Source organism: Macaca fascicularis, chromosome 7 (genome assembly GCF_037993035.2).
Source record: "Macaca fascicularis isolate 582-1 chromosome 7, T2T-MFA8v1.1".
NCBI classification, from domain to species: Eukaryota; Metazoa; Chordata; class Mammalia; order Primates; family Cercopithecidae; genus Macaca; species Macaca fascicularis.
Window position 1 is genome coordinate 67,139,031 of NC_088381.1, and position 20,515 is coordinate 67,159,545.

General features: G+C 40.2%; 1 protein-coding gene across 11 annotated transcripts in view; it reads right to left on the minus strand.

Moving 5' to 3' along the window:
• The window catches only part of ADAMTSL3 (ADAMTS like 3), a 406,645-nt gene that overhangs the window by 69,325 nt on the left and 316,805 nt on the right, over positions 1-20,515 (minus strand). For all 11 annotated transcript variants that reach the window (XR_012415261.1, XR_012415259.1, XR_012415260.1 and 8 more), the window contains exon 20: positions 5,585-5,738. Coding sequence is in view for 7 of the 11 variants with exons in the window: in XM_073996528.1 (XP_073852629.1) it covers positions 5,585-5,738 (154 nt within the window). In the remaining 4 variants the exon portion in view is untranslated. The remainder of the gene's footprint in view (positions 1-5,584; positions 5,739-20,515) is intronic.

Genomic DNA, 20,515 nt, shown 5'->3' on the forward strand with positions numbered 1-20,515 from the left:
CATCATGGTGAGTTGTATAACTATTTCATTACATATTACAATGTAATAATAATATAAAGAAAGTACACAATACATGTAATGTGCTAGAATCATCCCAAAACCATCCCCCACGACCAGTTCATGGAAAAACTGTCTTCCATGAAACTGGTCCCTGGTGCCAAAATGGCTGTAGACCACCGATCTAGATTTCTTCCTGTCCAGTGGCATGCTGGCCCTGCCTCTCCCTGGATCACAAGTCAGTGAGACTGCTAGCAACTATTCCCGACTCTGTATTCAATGACATCACACTGGTAGCTGGAAACCAGCTATGGTGGGAGTATTTACACTATGGAAATAGGCGACCACAACAAATGATAGCTACCTCTCCCCACTCACCACCCTACTGCCAAAGCTAGCTGTTCAACATTCACAAACGCACCACCGTCCCTGCCTATAGCTCCCAACTCTCATCAGGCATCAGGAATTTAGATGACACATCTGAAACATCGTTAGATCTCATCCCCTTTGCTTCTACTCTCATGCTGTCTCACCAAGATATTGCCATATCCCCTTCACTAGACTCCCGGCCTTACTGTTATATTTATTCAATATATCTACACAGCTCTTAGAGTAAATGAACTAAAATCAAACCTGACCAAGTCACTTCCTTCTTGGATACAATTTTAACTCCTTCACATGGAGTTCAAGAGTCTCTATAGTTAACTTTGCAAGCTCTCTCTTGAACCTATGTTCTAGTCCTATGGAATTTGTTGAAGTTCCCCCAAACTTACCACTTGATTTGACACCCCCTACTTTTATCCACACTGCTCTCTTTCCCCACATTCCTCTGTGTCCACCCACATGTGGACCTGCTGAACGGACATGTCATTCAGAAGTCTGCTCAAGAATTCCTCCTTTGTGAAATTCTTCCTGACCTCTGCCCACCCATGTCACTGACCACTGCCTTCTGTTTGTTGAATGAATTAAGGCAATGAATGAGAAAAAGAAAAAGTAACACGTATGCCCTGGGACCCTGCAGAAAGTGCCACCAGCCCAAGAGGGTGCTGGTGAGGTGGGCCTGTGCCTGGTTGGGTTTCTACAACTGTAGCTATGACAAGCAGGGATGGGTGTTACTGGAAGCAGCCAGAACTAGCAAAGCTAGAGGAGGAGTTACAGCAGAGGAGACCATATTCTAATGGTAAAGTCCAAGAGGTGTGTAGGAGGCTGGTGAACTAAAGACGCAGGCTGTGTGCCGGTACAAGGAGGGAGACCACAGGTGGGAGAGATGAGAGTAGCTTTGAGATATCCGTGGGAAGGGGCTGTGGCATATTTTTCTTGACATTTCAATAAAATAGGGCATGCCTGGGTTCCTCTTCCCTAATCTATCCTGCTCTCAGTACTTTGGGGAAAAATAAAAATTCTTCTTTACCAAAGCTCAGGAACTGTAAAAGTCATAATTTAAAAAATCTAAAATCAAACACTACATATTTCTGTTATCCTTCTTTTCTTTAGATGCCTGATCGAAAACCAAGACAGGTAGATTTCTAACAGCACTTTGAGAATTAACCACAACTGACATATTTAAAAAGAATGTCCATGAGTACAATTCATTCTGATAAACATGTTGGGGGATTATATAGAAAAAGACAAAACAGAACATTCAGAGGTGCTGTGTACCTACCCCATACAAGCTCATACCCTAATAGGCCAGAATATACAACACAACTTACTTATTACATTTTATCCTATGTTAAACCTATAATAGAAATGAGATAAAAAGACCTTAAAAATAATCAATATTTTTGAGGTTTTAGTGTGTGCCTGGCATTGATTCTGAGCACTTTATAGGTATTAATTCATGATTCTCAGAACGGTCCCATGAGGTAGGTATAAAGACCATTCTCATTTTACAGATGAGAAAACTGAGACCCACATAGATTAAATAACTTCCTCAGTGTCACATGATGAGGTACTGGAAGAACTAGGATTTGAACTCAGGTGAGTTAGCTTAACCACAATGTCCTATTACCCTTCAGACATTAAGTGCAACTGAGAAAGCTTATTGGGGAAGGTAGGGTTTGTGTTGACCCTTCAGGAGCAGGAAGAACTTCAGTCACTAGATATGGGGACGGAAATAATTTGAACAAGGGGACTGTGCAGGGATTGTTTGGGGAGAAGCAGGCAGTGGGTGTCATTGGACTATAGGGTGTGCCACTGGCCTCTAGGGGGAGCAGAAGACATATTTCCCACCTGACTTGGACCTGCTGCACACCAAAATGGTCACAGCCAAGAAAAATCACCCCTCCAAAGAGGATGGGTTTTACTTAAACCCAAGGCACCAATTAGGACACATTTTCTAGAATTGAAACCTTGGACGAAAATAAAGTTGACAGCACTACTGGGCCTGATTTTCTTGTCTATGGACCTCCTTCCATCATGGATGGGGTAGATCATACATTTCTAATCTGAGGAGGAGAGGGGGTAGATTTGAGGTGAAACAGAGAGGAAAATCAGAAGGACATTATGCCACTGTAGTCTTGATATTCCTGGTGGAATGAAAGACAAGTTCATTGACAGAGAAATGGGTCTATTCAGTAGTTAGGAAATAGTTGCTATGGTGAATTTCTAGGGCATTCTTAGAAAATAGGGTACAAATCCATTAATGTCCAGCTAAAATAGCATAAATATGAAACATGTCAAATTAGCATGGTGATATTATTTTCTTTAGGAAATCCTAGGGCTCAGGCTAGGAAACCAACCAAACAACCAACAAATCACTTGAAAAATAATACCAGTGTTGAAGCTGAGCAGGGGTCAGTGCCGGAGGTTAATGAAAGGTATAAAGATTTGGTGATAGAGTTGGTTAAGTGGAGACCTAAGGAATGCCAGCAAAGGTTTTTAGGGCAACAGCAGAAACTGGGGATAATAAGGAGATACGGAAGAACCAGAGGTCATGGTGAGGCACTAAATAAGCAGGAGTGAGTTGAGGGTAAAGCAGAACAAGAAGCTAATTCTGAGTGCCAAGTAGTGAGGAAGTCTAAGGGGTTACCATGCGAAGGTGATGGGGTCAGTGGAATTGATGAGGTTGGGAAATTGGGATATCAGGTGTTAGAAAGGTCATCAACACAGATATTGGTTGTCTTGGATGTTAGGAAATGTCAGAGAGAAATCATGGTCCTGGCGGTGGTGTGTCCTGAAGAAAGGTGAAGAGTGCCTTGTAGGGTCTGCATATGGTGCCTTTGAAGGTATGAAATGGGGCAATCTACATGCTAAGTGTGTGATGACAGCAGGGAAATGGTGCAGAGACAGATGGGTAGAGAGGATAAGAGAAAGCCAACCTCATCTCTTGCTCTGTCATATGATGGTGAAAAGAAGAGGATGCTATGAGAAAGTGTAGAAGTAGAACATAAATTTCAGCAAGCAAGGGCTACTGATCAAAGATTATGGAGTGAGGCCAGGCTATAGCTGAAGTGGGAGCCCAGCTCAGGGTGCATTGGCTGTGCTGGGAGCATGCATTCCTGTCTCTTGTCTACCTTCATGACCTACATGTTTGGCAGGCAGGAGTGGGGTGGAGTAAAGAAGAAATATTACTATCTTTTTTTCTTGTGTTTTTTCTTTCTCCCTAAAACTTGTAGTTTTCTCTGCTCCTCAATGCATGCCATAATAATTTATAATTTCATCTTGTACCACATTGGATGCCCTAATAACCACGATGTATTCCCACATGTTATTCTGTTACTATTTCAGAGGAAGCTGCCAGTATCACTTTAATTTCACTCTCCTGTAAGGCAGTTTTTACAGTCTAGCCACACTGCTATGCAACCATCCGCAATTAATAAAAATTCAGATAAGAGAGGCAGCTTGAACAAAGCATGATAGTGTGCCATATGCTACAGACACTCCTGAATTCCAGGAGACTTTACAACTTGGAATCTCAAGTTTTTGGACTCTTAAGATTTTGGAAATGTGTTCCTCAGGAAAAAAAAAATGTTAATGTTGTCCATGAATCAGCATAGAGAGGCAGCTAAAAACATGGGTAAAAGAATCAGACAGACTTGTGGTCAAGCAGTTCAGTTGGCAGCCAGGGAGCCTTAGGCAAGTCTCATGCCTTTTCTATGTCTTGGGTTTCTCATCTCCAAATGGAGATAGTATCTGCTTCACAATGTTGTTCAGGGGACTAAATGAGATAATGCATGCAAAGAACTCCACATAGCAATTGCTCAGTAAATGTCACTACATTAAAAAAAAAAAAAAAAAAAAACTTAATTATTTTTCTTATTTTGTTTTGTGAGTTTCTCCAGGAAAGCTGTTGGTAAATTGAAGTTTTTGAAGTTCAATTTGTTCAATAAATTGAACCTATACATATGTTTTCCTCTCCTAAGGAGCATTAAAATAAGAATAGTTCATTTTTAATTTTTTTTCCTTACCAAAAGTTCAGGAGGGTAACTGAGATAATGAATGTTATTTTACAGGTGAGTAATTAAAAATAGTGAAAAAGTGGTAAATGAACTCCAAAGCTGTTATTTCCACTATGCCTGTTCCCTACCTCCCTTACTAACTTCCTCACCACCACTCTGCTGCCTGCTTTTCAATTGTTGTTATGGCAGGCCTCCACTTACATGTTTTAACACATAACTCTTTTTTCTTTCTTTTTTCTTTTCTTTCTTTTTTTTTTTTTTTAGACAGAGTCTCAAACTCTGTTGCCTAAGCTGGAGTGCACTGGCGTGATCTCAGCTCACTGCAACCTGCAACCTCCACCTCCTGGGTTCAAGCAATTCTCCTGCCTCAGCCTCCCAAGTAGCTGATACTACAGGCGTGTGCCACAATGCCCAGCTAATTTTTTGTATTTTTAGTAGAGACGGGGTTTCACCATGATCGATGGTCTTGATCTTCTGACCTCGTGATCCACCCACCTCGGCCTCTCAAAGTGCTGGGATTACAGGCGTGAGCCACTGCATCCGGCCCACATAACTCTTATATGAAACATACATATTTATGTGTAAACATACATTCTATTATGTACACTGAAAATACAGATGAATGCTACATGCCTATTAGCTTTGACTATAATGAAGCCACAATATGAACTCTTTATAGTAAGCTTATTATTCATAATTGATTGAGGTGTACAAACTGCCATTTTTAAATCAAAGTTATTTCATGTTTTATCCTTGCCAATTTTAGATTATACACAAGAAAAAAAAGTTGAATGCTTAAAAAAAGAGCTACGGCTCTTCTACTTTTAATTAAGTCCAAATGCATTCCTAGCAAAGTGAACCAGGAGGTATTTCGGCTTAACTTCTGCAAGGAACACTCCTGAACTCTAAGCAGAAGGAATTATGGTAAAGTGGAGGACATAAATCCAAGTGAGGAAGCCTAAAAAATGCATTTGTTAAGTGGGGAGACATTTCTTAAAACAGACTTTTCTTAGAACTGTATCTTGGTCTTCCACGTTCTACTGATCACTGCCGAAAACACCACTGAGTTCAGCCTGAGTTGCCTTACCCACAGATTAGAAATCTGTTGACATATGGAAAATAAAGACATCGGGACAAAATGAACAGAATCAGCATATCTTGGTGAAGTGCGGACGCCACATACTTACTACTGCACTCAGGCATCTGGCAAGATCTTACAAGAGGGAGCCCTGGTAGATCCCTGCACATCATCTCACTGAGGGGGACGAGCCGGCCTTTGGCTGTCAGCCTTTGACACACCTGCTTTCTTCTCTGGATTCCAACACCACAACTGACAGAACACTGAAATGAGAGTTGTGCAACAGAGTCAAATGGAGCGTGCGCAGGCAGACCCAGCCAACAACAGCAAAGTCTCCAAGGGTGAAACAAGAGGAAATTTTCAGTATGCATGTGCCAAGAAGAAAGCCATTTCCTAAGCTTGAACATCTTTTATGTCATGGAGAGTTTCTTCCTCCTCTCTTCCCCTTCCCTACCCTCCCTTCTCGTCCTTTCTTTCTTTCTTTCTCTTTTTCCTTCAGTCATGTCCTCTCTACTGCCCTCCCCCTCCCTCCATCTCACTCTTTCTTTTGGAGGTAGTAAGTAATTTCCAGTAATTTATTATTGTGGGATTTTTTTTGTCATTGCAATTAATATCTAATTTATTTTTTAGCCATTCATTCATACATGATTTTTATTTTATTTTTTATTTTCATTTTTAAAATTTGACCCTTTTAATAGTTTTATTGAGGTGTTATTGATATATAAAGAACATGTCTAATGTGTACAATGTGATGGGTTTGGGCTTAATGCAAACACCATGATACCATTACCACAATCGGAGTAACAGACATATCTAACACTTACCGAAGTTCCCTTTTGTTTTTTGTCGCCTGTTTTGTTTTATTTACGATTAGAACACTTCACATAAGATTTACCTTCTTAATGTATTTTGAATTTCACACTACCTATTGTTAACTATGTTTTACCGCAGATCTCTAGAACTTATTCAGCTATAATTGAAACTTTATAGCCATTTAACAACTCCCCATTTTCCCCATTCCCCCAGTCCGGGAAAACCACTATTGTATTCTCTGCTTCTATGAGTTTGACAATTTTAGATACCTTATGTACTAGAATCATGCAACATTTCTTTTTCCCTAACTGGCTTATTTCACTTAGCATAATGTCCTCTAGGTTCATCCTTCTTGCAACAAATGGCAGGCTTTCCTACTTTTTTAAGGCTGTAAAATATTTCATTGTATGTATATACAGTACCATATTTTCTTTATCCATTCATCTGCCTATGGGCATGTCCATTGTTTGTTTGCTTGTTTTTTGAGATGGATTCTTGCTCTGTCACCCAGGCTAGAGTGCAGTGGCACGATCTCAGCTCACTGCAACCTCTGCCTCCCGGACTCAAGTGATTCTCCCGCCTCAGCCTCCCAAGTAGTTGGGATTATAGGCGCTCGCCGCTGCACCTGGCTACTTTTTGTATTTTTAGTAGAGACGGGGTTTCATCATCTTGGCCAGGCTGGTCTCAAACTCCTGACCTCGTGATCCACCCACCTCGGCCTCCCAAAGTGCTGGGATTACAGATGTGAGACACCGCACCTGGCCTTTTTAAAATTATTATACTTTAAGTTCTGGGATACGTGTTTAGAACGTGCAGGATTGTTATATAGGTACACATGTGCCATGGTGGTTTGCTGCACCCATCAACCCGTCATCTACATTAGGTATTTCTTCTAATGCTATCCCTTCCCTAGCCCCCCACCCCATGACAGGACCCAGTGTGTGATGTTCCCCTTCCTGTGTCCATGTGTTCTCATTGTTCAACTCCCACTTATGAGTGAGAATGAGTGGTTTTTGGTTTTCTGTTCCTGTGTTAGTTTGCCGACAATGATGGTCTCCCAGTTTCATCCACGTCCCTGCAAAGGACATGAACTCATCCTTTTTTATGGCTGCCTAGTATTCCATGGTATTCCACATTTTCTTTATCCAGTCTATTACTGATGGGCATTTGGGTTGGTTCCAAGTCTTTGCTATTGTGAACAGTGCTGCAATAAACATATGTGTGCATGTGTCATTATAGTGGAATGATTTCTAATCCTTTGGGTATATACTCAGTAATGGCATTGCTGGGTCAAATGGTGTTTCTGGTTCTAGATCCCTGAGGAATTGCCACACTGTCTTCCACAATGGTTGAACTAATTTACACTCCCACCAACAGTGTAAAAGCATTCCTATTTCTCCATATCCTCTCCAGCATCTGTTGTTTCCTGGTTTTTTAATGATCGCCATTCTAACTGGCATTAGATGGTATCTCATTGTGGTTTTGATTTGCTTTTCTCTAACGACCAGTGATGGTGAGCTTTTTTTCATATGTTTGTTGGCCGCATAAATGTCTCCTTTTGAGAACTATCTGTTCATATCCTTTGCCCACTTTTTGATGGGGTTGTTTTCTGTTTTTTTTTTTTTTTCTCGTAAATTTGTTTAAATTCCTTGTAAATTCTGGATATTAGCCCTTTGTCAGATGGATAGGTTACAAACATTTTCTCCCATTCTGTAGGTTGCCTGTTAGTCTGATGATAGTTTCTTTTGCTGTGCAGAAGCTCTTTAGTTTAATTAGATCCCATTTGTCAATTTTGGCTTTTGTTGCCATTGCTTCTGGTATTTTAGTCATGAAGTCTTTGCCCATGCATACATCCTGAATGGCCCTGCCTAGTTTTTCTTATAGGGCTTTTATGGTTTTAGGTCTTATGTTTAAGTTTTTAATACATTTTAAGTTAATTTTTGTATAAGGTATAAGGAAGGGGTCCAGTTTCAGTTTTCTGCATATGGATAGCCAGTTTTCCCAATACCATTTATTAAATAGGGAATCCTTTCCCCATTGCTTGTTTCTGTCATGTTTGTCAAAGGTGGTTGTAGATGTGTGGCATGATTTCTGATTCTGATCTCTGTTCTGTTCCGTTGGTCTATCTCTCTGTTTTGGTACCAGTACCATGCTGTTTTGGTTACTGTAGCCTTGTAGTATAGTTTGAAGTCAGGTAGCATGATGCCTCCAGCTTTGTTCTTTCTGCTTAGGATTGTCTTGGCTACACAGGCTCTTTTTTGGTTCCACATGAACTTTAAAGTAGTTTTCTCTAATTCTGTGAAGAAAGTGAAAGTTAGTTTGATGGAGATACCATTGAATTTATAAATTACTTTGGGCAGTATGGCCACTTTCACTATATTGATTCTTCCTATCCATGAGCATAGAATGTTTTTCCATTTGTGTCCTCTCTTATTTCCTTGAGCAGTGGTTTGTAGTTCTCCTTGAAGAGGTCCTTCACATCCTTGTAAGTTGTATTCCTAGGTACTTTACTCTCTTTGTAGCAATTGTGAATGTGAGTTCACTCATGATTTGGCTCTCTGTTTGTCTATTATTGGTGTATAGAAATGCTTGTGATTTTTGTGATTTTTGCACATTGATTTTGCATCCTGAGACTTTGCTGAAGCGGCTTATCAGTGTAAGGAGATTTTGGGCTGAGATGATGGGGTTTTCTAAATATACAATCATGTCACCTGCAAACAGAGACAATTTGACTTCCTCTCTTCCTATATGAATACACTTTATTACTTTCTCTTGCCTGGTTGTCCTGGTCAGAATTTCCAATACTGTGTTGAATAGGACTGGTGAGAGAGGGTATTCTTGTCTTGTGCTGGTTTTCAAAGGGAATGCTTCCAGCTTTTGCCCATTCAGTATGATACTGGCTGTGGGTTTGTCATAAATAGCTCTTATTATTTTGAGATACATTTCATCAATACCTAGTTTATTGAGAGTTTTTAGCATGAAGGGGTGTTGAATTTTATCAAAGGCCTTTTCTGCATCTATTGAGATAATCATGTGGTTTTTGTCATTGGCTCTGTTTATGCAAGGGATTATGTTTATTGATTTGCTTATGTTGAACCAACCTTGCATCCCAGGGATGAAGCTGACTTGATCATGGTGGATAATCTTTTTGATGTGCTGCTGGATTCAATTTGCCAGTATTTTATTGGAGATTCTCACATCAATGTTTTTCAAGGATACTGGCCTGAAATTTTCTTTCTTTGTTGTTGTGTTTCTGCCAGGTTTTGGTATCAGGATGATGCTGGCCCCATAAAATGAGTTGGGGAGGAGTCCCTCTTTTTCTATTGTTTGGAATAGTTTCAGAAGGAATGGTACCAGCTCCTCTTTGTACCTCTGGTGGAATTTGTCTATGAATCTGTCTGGTCCTGGGCTTTTTGTAGTTTGTAGGCTATTAATTACTGTCTCAATTTCAGAACTTGTTATTGGTCTATTCAGGAATCTGACTTCTTCCTGGTTGTCTTGGGAGGGTGTATGTGTCCAGGAATTTATCCATTTCTTCTGAATTTTCTAGCTTATTTGCATAGAGGTGTTTATAGTATTCTCTGATGACAGTTTTGTATTTCTGTGGGATCAATGGTGATATCCCCTTTATCATTTTTTATTGTGTCTATTTGATTGTTCTCTTTTCTTCTTCATTGGTCTGGCTAGATTTGCAAATCTTTTCAAAAAACCAGCTCCAGGATTCATTGATTTTTTGAAGAGTTTTTCATGTCTCTATCTCTCTAAGTTCTGCTCTGACCTTAATTATTTCTTGTCTTCTGCTAGCTTTTGAATTTGTTTGCTCTTGCTTCTCTAGTTCTTTTAACTGTCATGTTAGGGTGTTGATTTTAGATCTTTTCTGCTTTCTCCTATAGGCATTTAGTGCCATAAATTTCCCTCTAAACACTGCTTTAGCTGCGTCCCAGAGATTCTGGTACATCGTGTCTTTGTTCCTATTGGTTTCAAATAACTTATTTATTTCTGCCTTAATTTTGTTATTTACCCAGTAGTCATTCAGGAGCAGGTTCTTCAGTTTCCGTGTAGTTGTGCAGTTTTGAGAGTGTGTCTTAATCATGAGTTCTAATTTGATTGCACTGTGGTCTGAGAGACTGTTTGTCATAATTTCCGTTCTTTTGTATTTGCGGAGGAGTGTTTTACTTCCAATTATGTGGTCAGTTTCAGAATAAGTGCGATGTGGTGCTGAGAAGAATGTATGTTCTGTTGATTTAGGGTAGAGAGTTCTGTAGATGTCTATTAGGTCTACTTGGTCCAGAGCTCAGTTCAAATCCTGAATATCCTTGTTAATTTTCTGTCTTGTTGATCTGTCTAATGTTTACAATAGGGTGTTGAAGTCTCCCACTGCTATTGTGTGGGAGTCCAAGTCTCATTGTAGGTCTCTAAGAACTTGCTTTATGAATCTGGGTGCTCCTGTACTGGGTGCATATATATTTAGGACAGTTAGCTCTTTTTGTTGCATTGATCTCTTTATCATTATGTAATGCTCTTCTTTGTCTTTTTTGATCTTTGTTGGTTTAAAGTCTGTTTTATCAGACTAGGATTGCAACCCCTGCTTTTTTTTGCTTTCCATTTGCTTGGTAAATATTCCTCCATTCCTTTATTTTGAGCCTATGTGTGTCTTTGCATGTGAGATGGGTCTCCAGAATATAGCACACCTATGGGTCTTAACTCTTGATCCAATTTGCCAGTCTGTGCCTTTTAATTGGGGCATTTAGCCCATTTACATTTAAGGTTAATATTGTTATGTGTGAATTTGATCCTGTCATTATGATGTTAGCTGGTTATTTTGCCTGTTAGTTGATGCAGTTTCTTCATAGTGTCAATGGTCTTTACAATTTGGTATGTTTTTGCAGTGGCTGGTACCGGTTTTTCCTTTCCATGTTTAGTGCTTCCTTCAGGAGCTCTTATAAGGCAGGCCTGCTGGTGACAAAATCTCTCAGCATTTGCTTGTCTGTAAAGGATTTTATTTCTCCTTCACTTATGAAACTTAGGTTGGCTGGATATGAAATTCTGGGTTGAAAATTCTTTTCTTTAAGAATGTTGAATATTGGCCCCAGTCTCTTCTGGCTTGTAGGGTTTCTGCAGAGAGACCCACTGTTAGTCTGATGGGATTCCCTTTGTGGGTAACCCGACCTTTCTCTCTGGCTGCCCTTAACATTTTTTTCTTCATTTCAACTATGGTGAATCTGAAGATTATGTGTCTTGGGGTTGTTCTTCTCGAGGAGTATCTTTGTGGTATTCTCTGTATTTCCTGAATTTGAATGTTGGCCTTTCTTGCTAGGTTGGAGAAGTTCTCCTTGATAATATCCTGAAGAGTGTTTTTCAACTTGGTTCCATTCTCCCCATCACTTTCAGGTACACCAAACAAACATAGGTTTGGTCTTTTCACATTGTCCCATATTTCTTGGAGGCTTTGTTTGTTCCTTTTCATTCTTTTTTCTCTAATCTTGACTTCACACTTATTTCATTAAGTTCATCTTTAATCTCTGATATCCTTGTTCTGCTTGATCAATTTGGCTATTGATACTTGCGTATGCTTCATGAAGTTCTCGTGCTGTGTTTTTCAGCTCCATTAGGTCATTTATGTTCTTCTCTAAACTGATCATTCTAGTTAGCAATTCCTCTAACCTTTCTTCAAGGTCCTTAGCTTCCTTGCATTGGGTTAGAACATGCTCCTTTAACTCAGAGGAGGAGTTTGTTATTACCCACCTTCTGAAGCCTACTTCTGTTAATTCGTCAAATTCATTCTTTGTCCAGTTTTGTTCCCTTGCTGGCAAGGAGTTGTGATCCTTTGCAGGAGAAAACACATTCTGGTTTTTGGCATTTTCAGCCTTTTTGCACTGGTTTTTCCATGTCTTTGTGGATTTATCTACCTCTGGTCTTTGATGGTCTTTTGAGGACCTTCAGGTGGGGTTTCTGGGGTTTCTGTGTGGACATACTTTTTGCTGATGTTGGTGTTATTCTTTTCTGTTTGTCAATTTTCCTTCTAATAGTCAGGCCCCTCTGCTGCAGGTCTGCTGGAGTTTGCTGGAGGTCCACTCCAGGCCTGATTTGCCTGAGTATCACCAGCAGATGCTGCAGAACAGCAAAGATTGCTGCCTGTTCCTTTCTCTGGAAACTTCGTCCCAGAGGGGCACCTGCCAGATGCCAGCCAGAACTGTCCTATATGAGGTGTCTGTTGGCCCCTACTGGGAGGTGTCTCCCCATCAGGAGGCACAGGGGATCAGGGACCCACTTGAGGAGGTAGTCTATTCCTTAGTAGAGCTCAAGCGCTGTGCTGGGAGATCTGCTGCTCTCTTCAGAGCCAGCAGGCAGGAACATTTAAGTCTGCTGAAGCTGCACCCACAGCTGCCCCTTCCCCCAGGTGCTCTGTCCCAGGGAGATAAGAGTTTTATCTATAAGCCCCTGACTGGGGCTGCTGCCTTTCTTTCAGAGATGTCCTGCCCAGAAAGGAGGAATCTAGAGAAGCAGTCTGACTACAGTGGCTTTGCCAAGCTGCAGTGGGCTCTGCCCAGTTTGAACTTCCCAGAGGCTTTGTTTACCCTGTGAGGGGAAAGCCACCTACTCAAGCCTCAATAATGGTGGATACCCCTCCCCCCATCAAGCTGGAGCATCCCAGGTCAACTTCACACTGTTGTGCTGGCAGTGAGAATTTCAAGCCAGTGGATCTTAGCTTGCTGGGCTCCATGGGGGTGGCATCTGCTGAGCTAGACCACTTGGGTCCCTGGCTTTAGCCCCCTTTCCAGGGGAGTGAATGGTTCTGTCTCGCTGGTGTTCCAGGCACCATTGGGGTATGAAAAAAAACCTTCTGCAGCTATCTTGGTGTCTGCCCAAATGGCTGTCCAGTTTTGTGCTTGAAACCCATGGGCCCTGGTGGTGTTGGCACCCGAGGGACTCTCCTGGTTTGCAGGTTGTGAAGACCATGGGAAAAGCGTAGCACCTCGGCCAGAGTGCACCATTCCTCACGGCACAGTCCCTCACGGCTTCCCTTGACTAGGGAAGGGAGGTCCCTGACCTCTTGTACTTCCTGGATGAGGAGATGGCCCACGCTGCTTCAGCTGGCCCTCCATGGGCTGCACCCACTGTATAACCAGTCCCAGTGAGATGAGCTGGTACCTCTGTTGGACATACAGAAATCACTCACCTTCTGTGTTGATCTCGCTGGGAGCTACAGACCAGAGCTGTTCCTATTTGGCCATCTTGCCAGCCATGGCTGATTTTGATTTTTAAATACTCATTACAAAGTATCCAAGAAATACAAACGTATAAAAAGGAAAGTTTAAAAAAAATCACCCAAACTGCCATATATAAAGTATCATGAATAGTGATAATCAGTGTGTATACATGCAATTTCAACTTGAAAATGTAATGCAATTTTATGAGGTATATTAGAAAAAAAGAAATTAAAGTAAAATTAGAGTTGTTGAACGTTTGATATTTTTTAAACCATTATTAATTCCCAAAAGAATACTCTAAAGTTAATAAAGAAGATTAAATAAACCAATAATAGATTTGGATAGTTATTTTTAATGACATTTTGACTTAGGAGAGTATTTACTGACTTGCTACTAAGAAGGATGAGGAAATAAGCACACTTACATTTCCTCTACTGTGTTAGTCCAATCTCATGTTGTTAATAAAGACATACCCAAGACTGGGTAAGTTATAAAGGAAAGAGGTTTAATAGACTCACAGTTCCATGTAGCTGGGGAAGTCTCACAATCATGGCAGAAGATGAAGGAAGGGCAAAGGGATGTCTTACATGGCAGCAAGCAAGACAGAATGAGAGCCAAGTGAAAAGGGAAACCCCTTATAAAATCATCAGATCTCGTGACACTTATTTACCACCACAAGAACAGTATGAGGGAAACTCCCCCCATGATTCAATTATCTCCAACTGGGTCCCTCCCACAACCCATGTGAATTATGGGAGCTACAATTCAAGATGAGATTTGGGTGGGGACACAGCCAAACTATATCATCTAGCTCATCTCTCCAAATTTTAGTTAGTTTTCATTTTATTATTTAATGTCAAGATTTCTGATATTTATGTTATGTTCTAGAATACAATTGTTAGTTGATTAGTCTTAATCCTACACAAATGAATTCATTACTCATCTCCCACCTTTTTTACCAGGATCTATGCATTCCTGGATTCTCTGTTTTGAGTCATCTCTGTATCTCATCTTGGCCCTACAGCTTTTTCAAGGGCTTATCAGACAGTATTCTCTGACTGCCTCTCTGTTGTCTCTCTATATGAAGAACACAGGATGAAGAGGAAATCCTTGAGTCATGCTTGCTTTTCCTTAGAATTGTGTAGATCCTGCTCCATTGTCCTCTTGCATTGAATGCTCCTATGAAGATGAGAATTTTTAGTTTATTTGATTGACTTTCTGTTCAAAGGGGGTTTTGCTTTATGAGGTTCAGCATCTTACACAGGGTTAGTGGTATATGCTGTGCTATTATGACTTGCAGATAAAAGCTTTTATTAAAGGGAATTAATTCCCCTTATTTTGTCTCTGAATACTTTTCTGTTCCATGTGTTTTGTTCTTCTCAACAAATATCAATTATGCTTATGTTTGATCTCCTTTGTCTGTCTTCCATATCCATTATGGCCACTAAAAACCAATTTTATATCCTTGTTCTTTTCCATATAATTTTATATGACTTATTCCAGTCTGTATCCCATCTCTCTTTATTTCCAGTCATTTCCTTTATTTTCATCAGTTGTTGCTTGTAAGTTTTGTGTTTGCTATTTTTGTATCTGCCATTTAAAAAATTTTTCTCTTTTTTCTTGATTGTTCCAGTTGTCTTTCCATCTCCTTCTGTTGTCTTATAGTCTCTTATTTTGAACTCAAACCTCACTTTAAAGCCACTTTTTCCCTAGATTTCAAGACTATAACTTCCTTGGAAGTACAGAACCTATCTGTCTGAACTTTTCTCTGGGGAAAATCTTTGTTATGTTATCCATGTGACTCTTGCTTTATGCTCCATTCCCCATCCCATGACTTCCTCCCTCCCTTTCAACTTTTCCCCCTAGTTTTGGTGCATAGATTTTATGCTGGTGCTTTGAATACAGCTGGCTGTTTGTGAGGCACATGGGTGGGAGAAACGAGCTAGGGAACTTTACATCCATTTGTTGTCTTCAACATTCTGTCACCAAAACTCTTACTTCCTCTACCCACATCTCCCTTCAGATTTTGGAATTTGAATAGTTAATGAGACAAATAAAAGAGCCTCTTAAATAACTGGCTTACTGTGTAATAATCCAGCAACTGCTGCCCCCCACCCCTTCCTTCACACCACTTCATCTCTGGCAGCCTTCCTTGGCAAGGAGTCATAAAAATATATGCTTTCTCCCTCAGCTCTGTCTCCCATCACAGTTCTGCAAGGGACATCCTCAGTTTTTTTTCTGAGGTACTTTGTGGTCCAGGATCTAGTCTGTCATCAAAGAACTAGAAAAGGCCTTTCAGGACTGCCACATTAACTCCTAGGGAAATCTATATCCTGCTCGGTGCCTGAGGAAATGTTTGTCAGCTCTCAGCCTTCCCTCTCATTCTGATCCAGATTTTATGGTCTTTGCCAGGTGTGTTTCATAATTTATAGTTTGGGATTGTGGCCATTTCATTGTTCATTGAAGACACAGGGTTCCTTCTCTTTCATTCTTTTAGTGGGTTTTTCGTTGGGTTTCAAAGGAGGAAAATGGAATTTTTAAAAACGCTTTTAATGACATCTTTTAACAGAAAGCCCTGATTATTATTATTTTTCAGTATAGACAAAAGCTTTTCATAAGCTTTTGAATAAATATTTCTAAATTACCATTACCATACTATCACTCTTTTAACTAGTCAAAACATCACCTAGGAGTTTCTCCCATAATAAAAATGAATGTCAGCTTTTTATTAAACTACTATGTGAGTTACTTTTGTTCATACAAAAGTGGTTAAATAACTGCCAATTGCTACTCATAAGACATTTCTAATGATACATATTTGACTTTTTCTCCCCATCCTTAATGGAAGGATGGTTTGTAAACCCTTTTTTTCTGGAGGAAAGTCTTCTGTGACTGTGTGTCTGCTAAGTTAAAGCAAGCACGCCATCAGAGAATGTCCACAACTCACAGAGAGAGGAGATGTCATTATCAGTGCCACTAATTATCATTCACAAAGCAGCAACTTTATGCCAAAGCTTCTCATGGTTTCTTCTATAGACATCTGGTAGATTCCTCAGGAATCGCTCATGGGAACAATATACATTGAGTTCTTGCATCTTCAGAACTATTTGTCTGTGGCCTTTAAATCTGAAAGTCAGTTTGGCAGGATATAAAATCTTTGGCTCATACTTTCTTTCCTTCAGTATCTTAAATATTTGCTCCACTGTTTTCTAGTATGAAGTGGTATTGTTGAAAAGTCTAGCTTCAGTTTGATTTTCTTTCCCTAATAAGTGACTTGATTCTTTTGCACAGATGCACAAATATATTTTTATCTTTTGGTAGAATATGTCCTTTTTTTGAGATGGATTCTTGCTCTGTTAGCACAATCTCAGCTCATTGCAAACTCTGCCTACTGGGTTCAAGCGATTCTCCTGCCTCAATCTCCCGAGTAGCTGAGATTACAGGAGTGTGCCACTACACCTGGCTAATTTTTGTATTTTTTAGTAGAGACAGGGTTTCACCATGTTGGCCAGGCTGGTCTTGAACTCCTGGTCTCAAGTGATCCACCCACCTCAGCCTCCCAAAGTGCTGGGATTACAGGCGTGAGCCACTGCACCCAGCCGAGTATGTCTTGATATTGACCATTCTGGGTGAGTTTTCCCAGGTATATAGAATGCCCTTTCAATATGGCAATTTGAGTCATTTATAGTTTTGTTCTGTTATGATTTTTGGTGGTTTTCTTTTCCTGGGACTCTGTATTCATTGAATTTTATTTCCTTGTCTTTTATATATATTATTTGCACTTGAATCTTTATTTCTCTTTGATTCTTGTCATTTCCCTCCTTTGATTTTGTTTATTACATTTTCTCTGCCCAGTCATTCTTGAGTTTTTTCTAGTGTTTAGTCTACATTCTGAGAAATTTACCCTTAGTTTAAAAAATTCTTTTCTAAACCATCAGCTATCATTTTACATTCTCCTTTTATTCATCTCATTTCTTGAATTTTCTATTTCTGTTTTGTTTCTACAGTTTTCTTTTTGTTTCTCTTAGCTCATTTTGTAACACTGAGTATATTTTCATCTGTTTAAAGGCCAAATTTTTTGCTATTGATACTTTTATTTTACTGTATCTTTTTGGAGGGTTTGCAGATGCTCCTATTAAATGAATTAGATTGTTTCCTGTACTTTTAGGGAAGGAAGTATAAGCAGGAGGGAATATTTAAGGAGAGTTATCTTCACTGTTTCAAGAGCTTCCTTCTCTGGTGTTAAAAAGAAGTATTATATGCAACAATTTGGCCACGATTCTGGGATTTGTATCTCTGGACTCCCCAACTCCCAAGGATCTGAACATCTCTTTCCTTTACCTCTCCACTTGGATTATAATTCTGACAACTTTTCTTTGGCACTTCTTAAGCCCTTTAGTGGTTCTGCATGATCTTTCTTGCATCCAATCACACTCTGGAACCTGGAGTCTTTCCTCAATTTGGCTGACTGGGGGGTCTCAGACCTATTTGTTGAGGGTTCTACTCAGAGTAGGATCATTTTCTTGTCATGCTATTTATTGCTGACATCTGTGTTCTACAACTCTTGGCCCTGTCTCTTCTCTTTTTTATTGCTGCCCAGCTGCTAATTTTGCCATTTCTGAACAGTGTCTGCACTGTGTGGTTTGGCCTCACCTACTTATATTACTTTTGTTAAAATTACCTCTGTTGTTTTTTCTTTCCTTTTGCATTCCTAATTGCTCTGCTTTTTGTTTTTTAATGAGGGATTTAGGAATAATAACTATGCTACTATCATGACTTAGGTTCACTAGAAGCCTTCAAATAATTTTTAAAGGGACTACTGTCAATAATATACTTCTAGATATCACGGTAGTCATCTTCCATGGTTTCAACTACCACATATGTGTTAATGATTCACACAATTATAACTTCAATACAGATCTTTTCTGAGCTATAACTCTTTACTGATACCTTTATAGACTCTCAAACTACACGTATGTCTAAAATAAGCCATTTTTCTCTCTCTTTCAATTCACTTTCTGAATATGCTTCTTCTTTCTAATTAATTTTAAAATTAATGTCGTCTCTTTCATTAGCTTCCCAGGACAGAAATATAAAACACTCCCCTTTTTTGCTCATGTCTTGTCAATTCAATTGCTAAATATGTCAGTTAAATCTCCTAAATATTGTTCAAAACCACTTACTATTCTCTATCCCAACTGCTTCTTCATTCTCTATCGTTGATTTTATTCCAATCACCATCTAACAAGGTTTTTCAAGCTTCAATTCCTTCTTCCTCTAATACCTTATCCATACTGCAGCCAGAATTATATGTCTAAAACCTTATATTTTACTTTCCCATTCAAACACCTTCCAACATGCTCTCAATGACTGTAGGGATAAATCCAATACCCCAAAGCCTTCACAATCCAGCTGTAATCTCTCCTTTCCATCTCACCTACCAGCACTTCCTCAGTGCATCCTATTCTCAAGCCACACAAGACTGATAAACTCTCCCAAATCTGTGCCTTTATATACACTCCCGTCACTCCTAGAACACCCCTCTGTCTCATTTCCACACAGTTCGCACTCATCTCTTAAGAGGCACCTCCAAAGCTGCATCTTATGCAACAGTTCCCAGGGACCCAGGCAGACTTAGATGTTTCCCCTCAATTTTCACATAGCTCTGTAGACAGAGCACCTTTATTGGGCTTTTTTTTACATGGCTGTAAACATCATTTCTTCTGTCTGCCTTATTAAACTGTGAGCTCACTGAAAACTATTCTTAGTTGTCCCTGATTCCCGGTGCCTAGGGTAATCAACTTAGCAATGCTTAGTAAATGTTGATTAAATGAGTTTGTAAGGCTATGGAAATCGGCCTATTCAGAGTAGAAGCTTTTATAAATCTCTATACTTCAGCCAAAAAGTGTTTGCCAAGCACCAAGTGGTATACAAATGTGCAGAAATGGTTCTTCCCATCTGGCAGTTACTTTGAGTCAGGAAAATAAAGCGTATTCATGTTATGCATGTGTGTGTGTGCCTGTGTGGTATGTGTGTGTAATTTAAAACACATGGAACAGATAGAACTATATGAATTTGAATCCACTGGGCATATTTTGGATGGGTCAAAATATGAGTAAACTGTCAGATTCAGTCTAAAAAGACACTATTATTCCAGTAGAAGAGTGCTTATCAAGAAGGGCAGAGCAAGATGGCAGAATAGAAGGCTACATTGATCATCCCCCCACTCCCACTATCACAGGAAAACTAAATTTTAACAATTATTTGTGAACAAAAAAGCACCTTCATGAGAACTAAAAATTGAGTGAGCCATCACAGTACCTGTTTTTAACTTCATATCACTGAAAAAGGCACTGAAGAAGGCAGAAAAGACGGTCTTAAATCACCAACACCACCCCTTCCCTATTCCCTGGCAGTGGCTGCATGGCACGGAAAGAGAATCTGCGCACTTCAGGGAGGGAGAACACAGCAACTGAGGGACTTTGCATTGAATTCAGTGCTGCCCTGTCACAGTGGGAAGCAAAACCGTGTTGAACTCAGCTGACACCCACAGAGGGAGCATTTGGACCAGCCCTAGCCAGAGGGGAAGTGCCTATTCCAGTGGCCAGAGCCTGAGTTTCAGCAAGTCTCGCTGCCATGGGCTAAAGTGCTATGGGGTCCTAACTGAACTTGAAAGGCAGTCTAGGAAGGACTCAGATTCTTAGGCAAGCCTGATGGTGTTCTGGGGTTACAGCCAGTGGACTGGGGCAGTGTGTGACCTAGTGAGACACCAGATGGGGCAGCTGGGGAAGTACTTGCACTACCCCTCCCTCAACCCCAAGCAGCGCAGCTTGTAGCAATGAAAGCAACTCCTTCCTTCTGCTTGAGGAGAGGAGAGACACCAGTCAAGAGGACTTTGTACTTCATCTTGCATCTTGGATACAAGCTCTGCCACAGGGCACTGGGCAGAGTCGTGAAGCCCCCATGCCAGGTCCTAGCTCCTGGGTGACATTTCTAGACACACCCTGGGCCAGAAG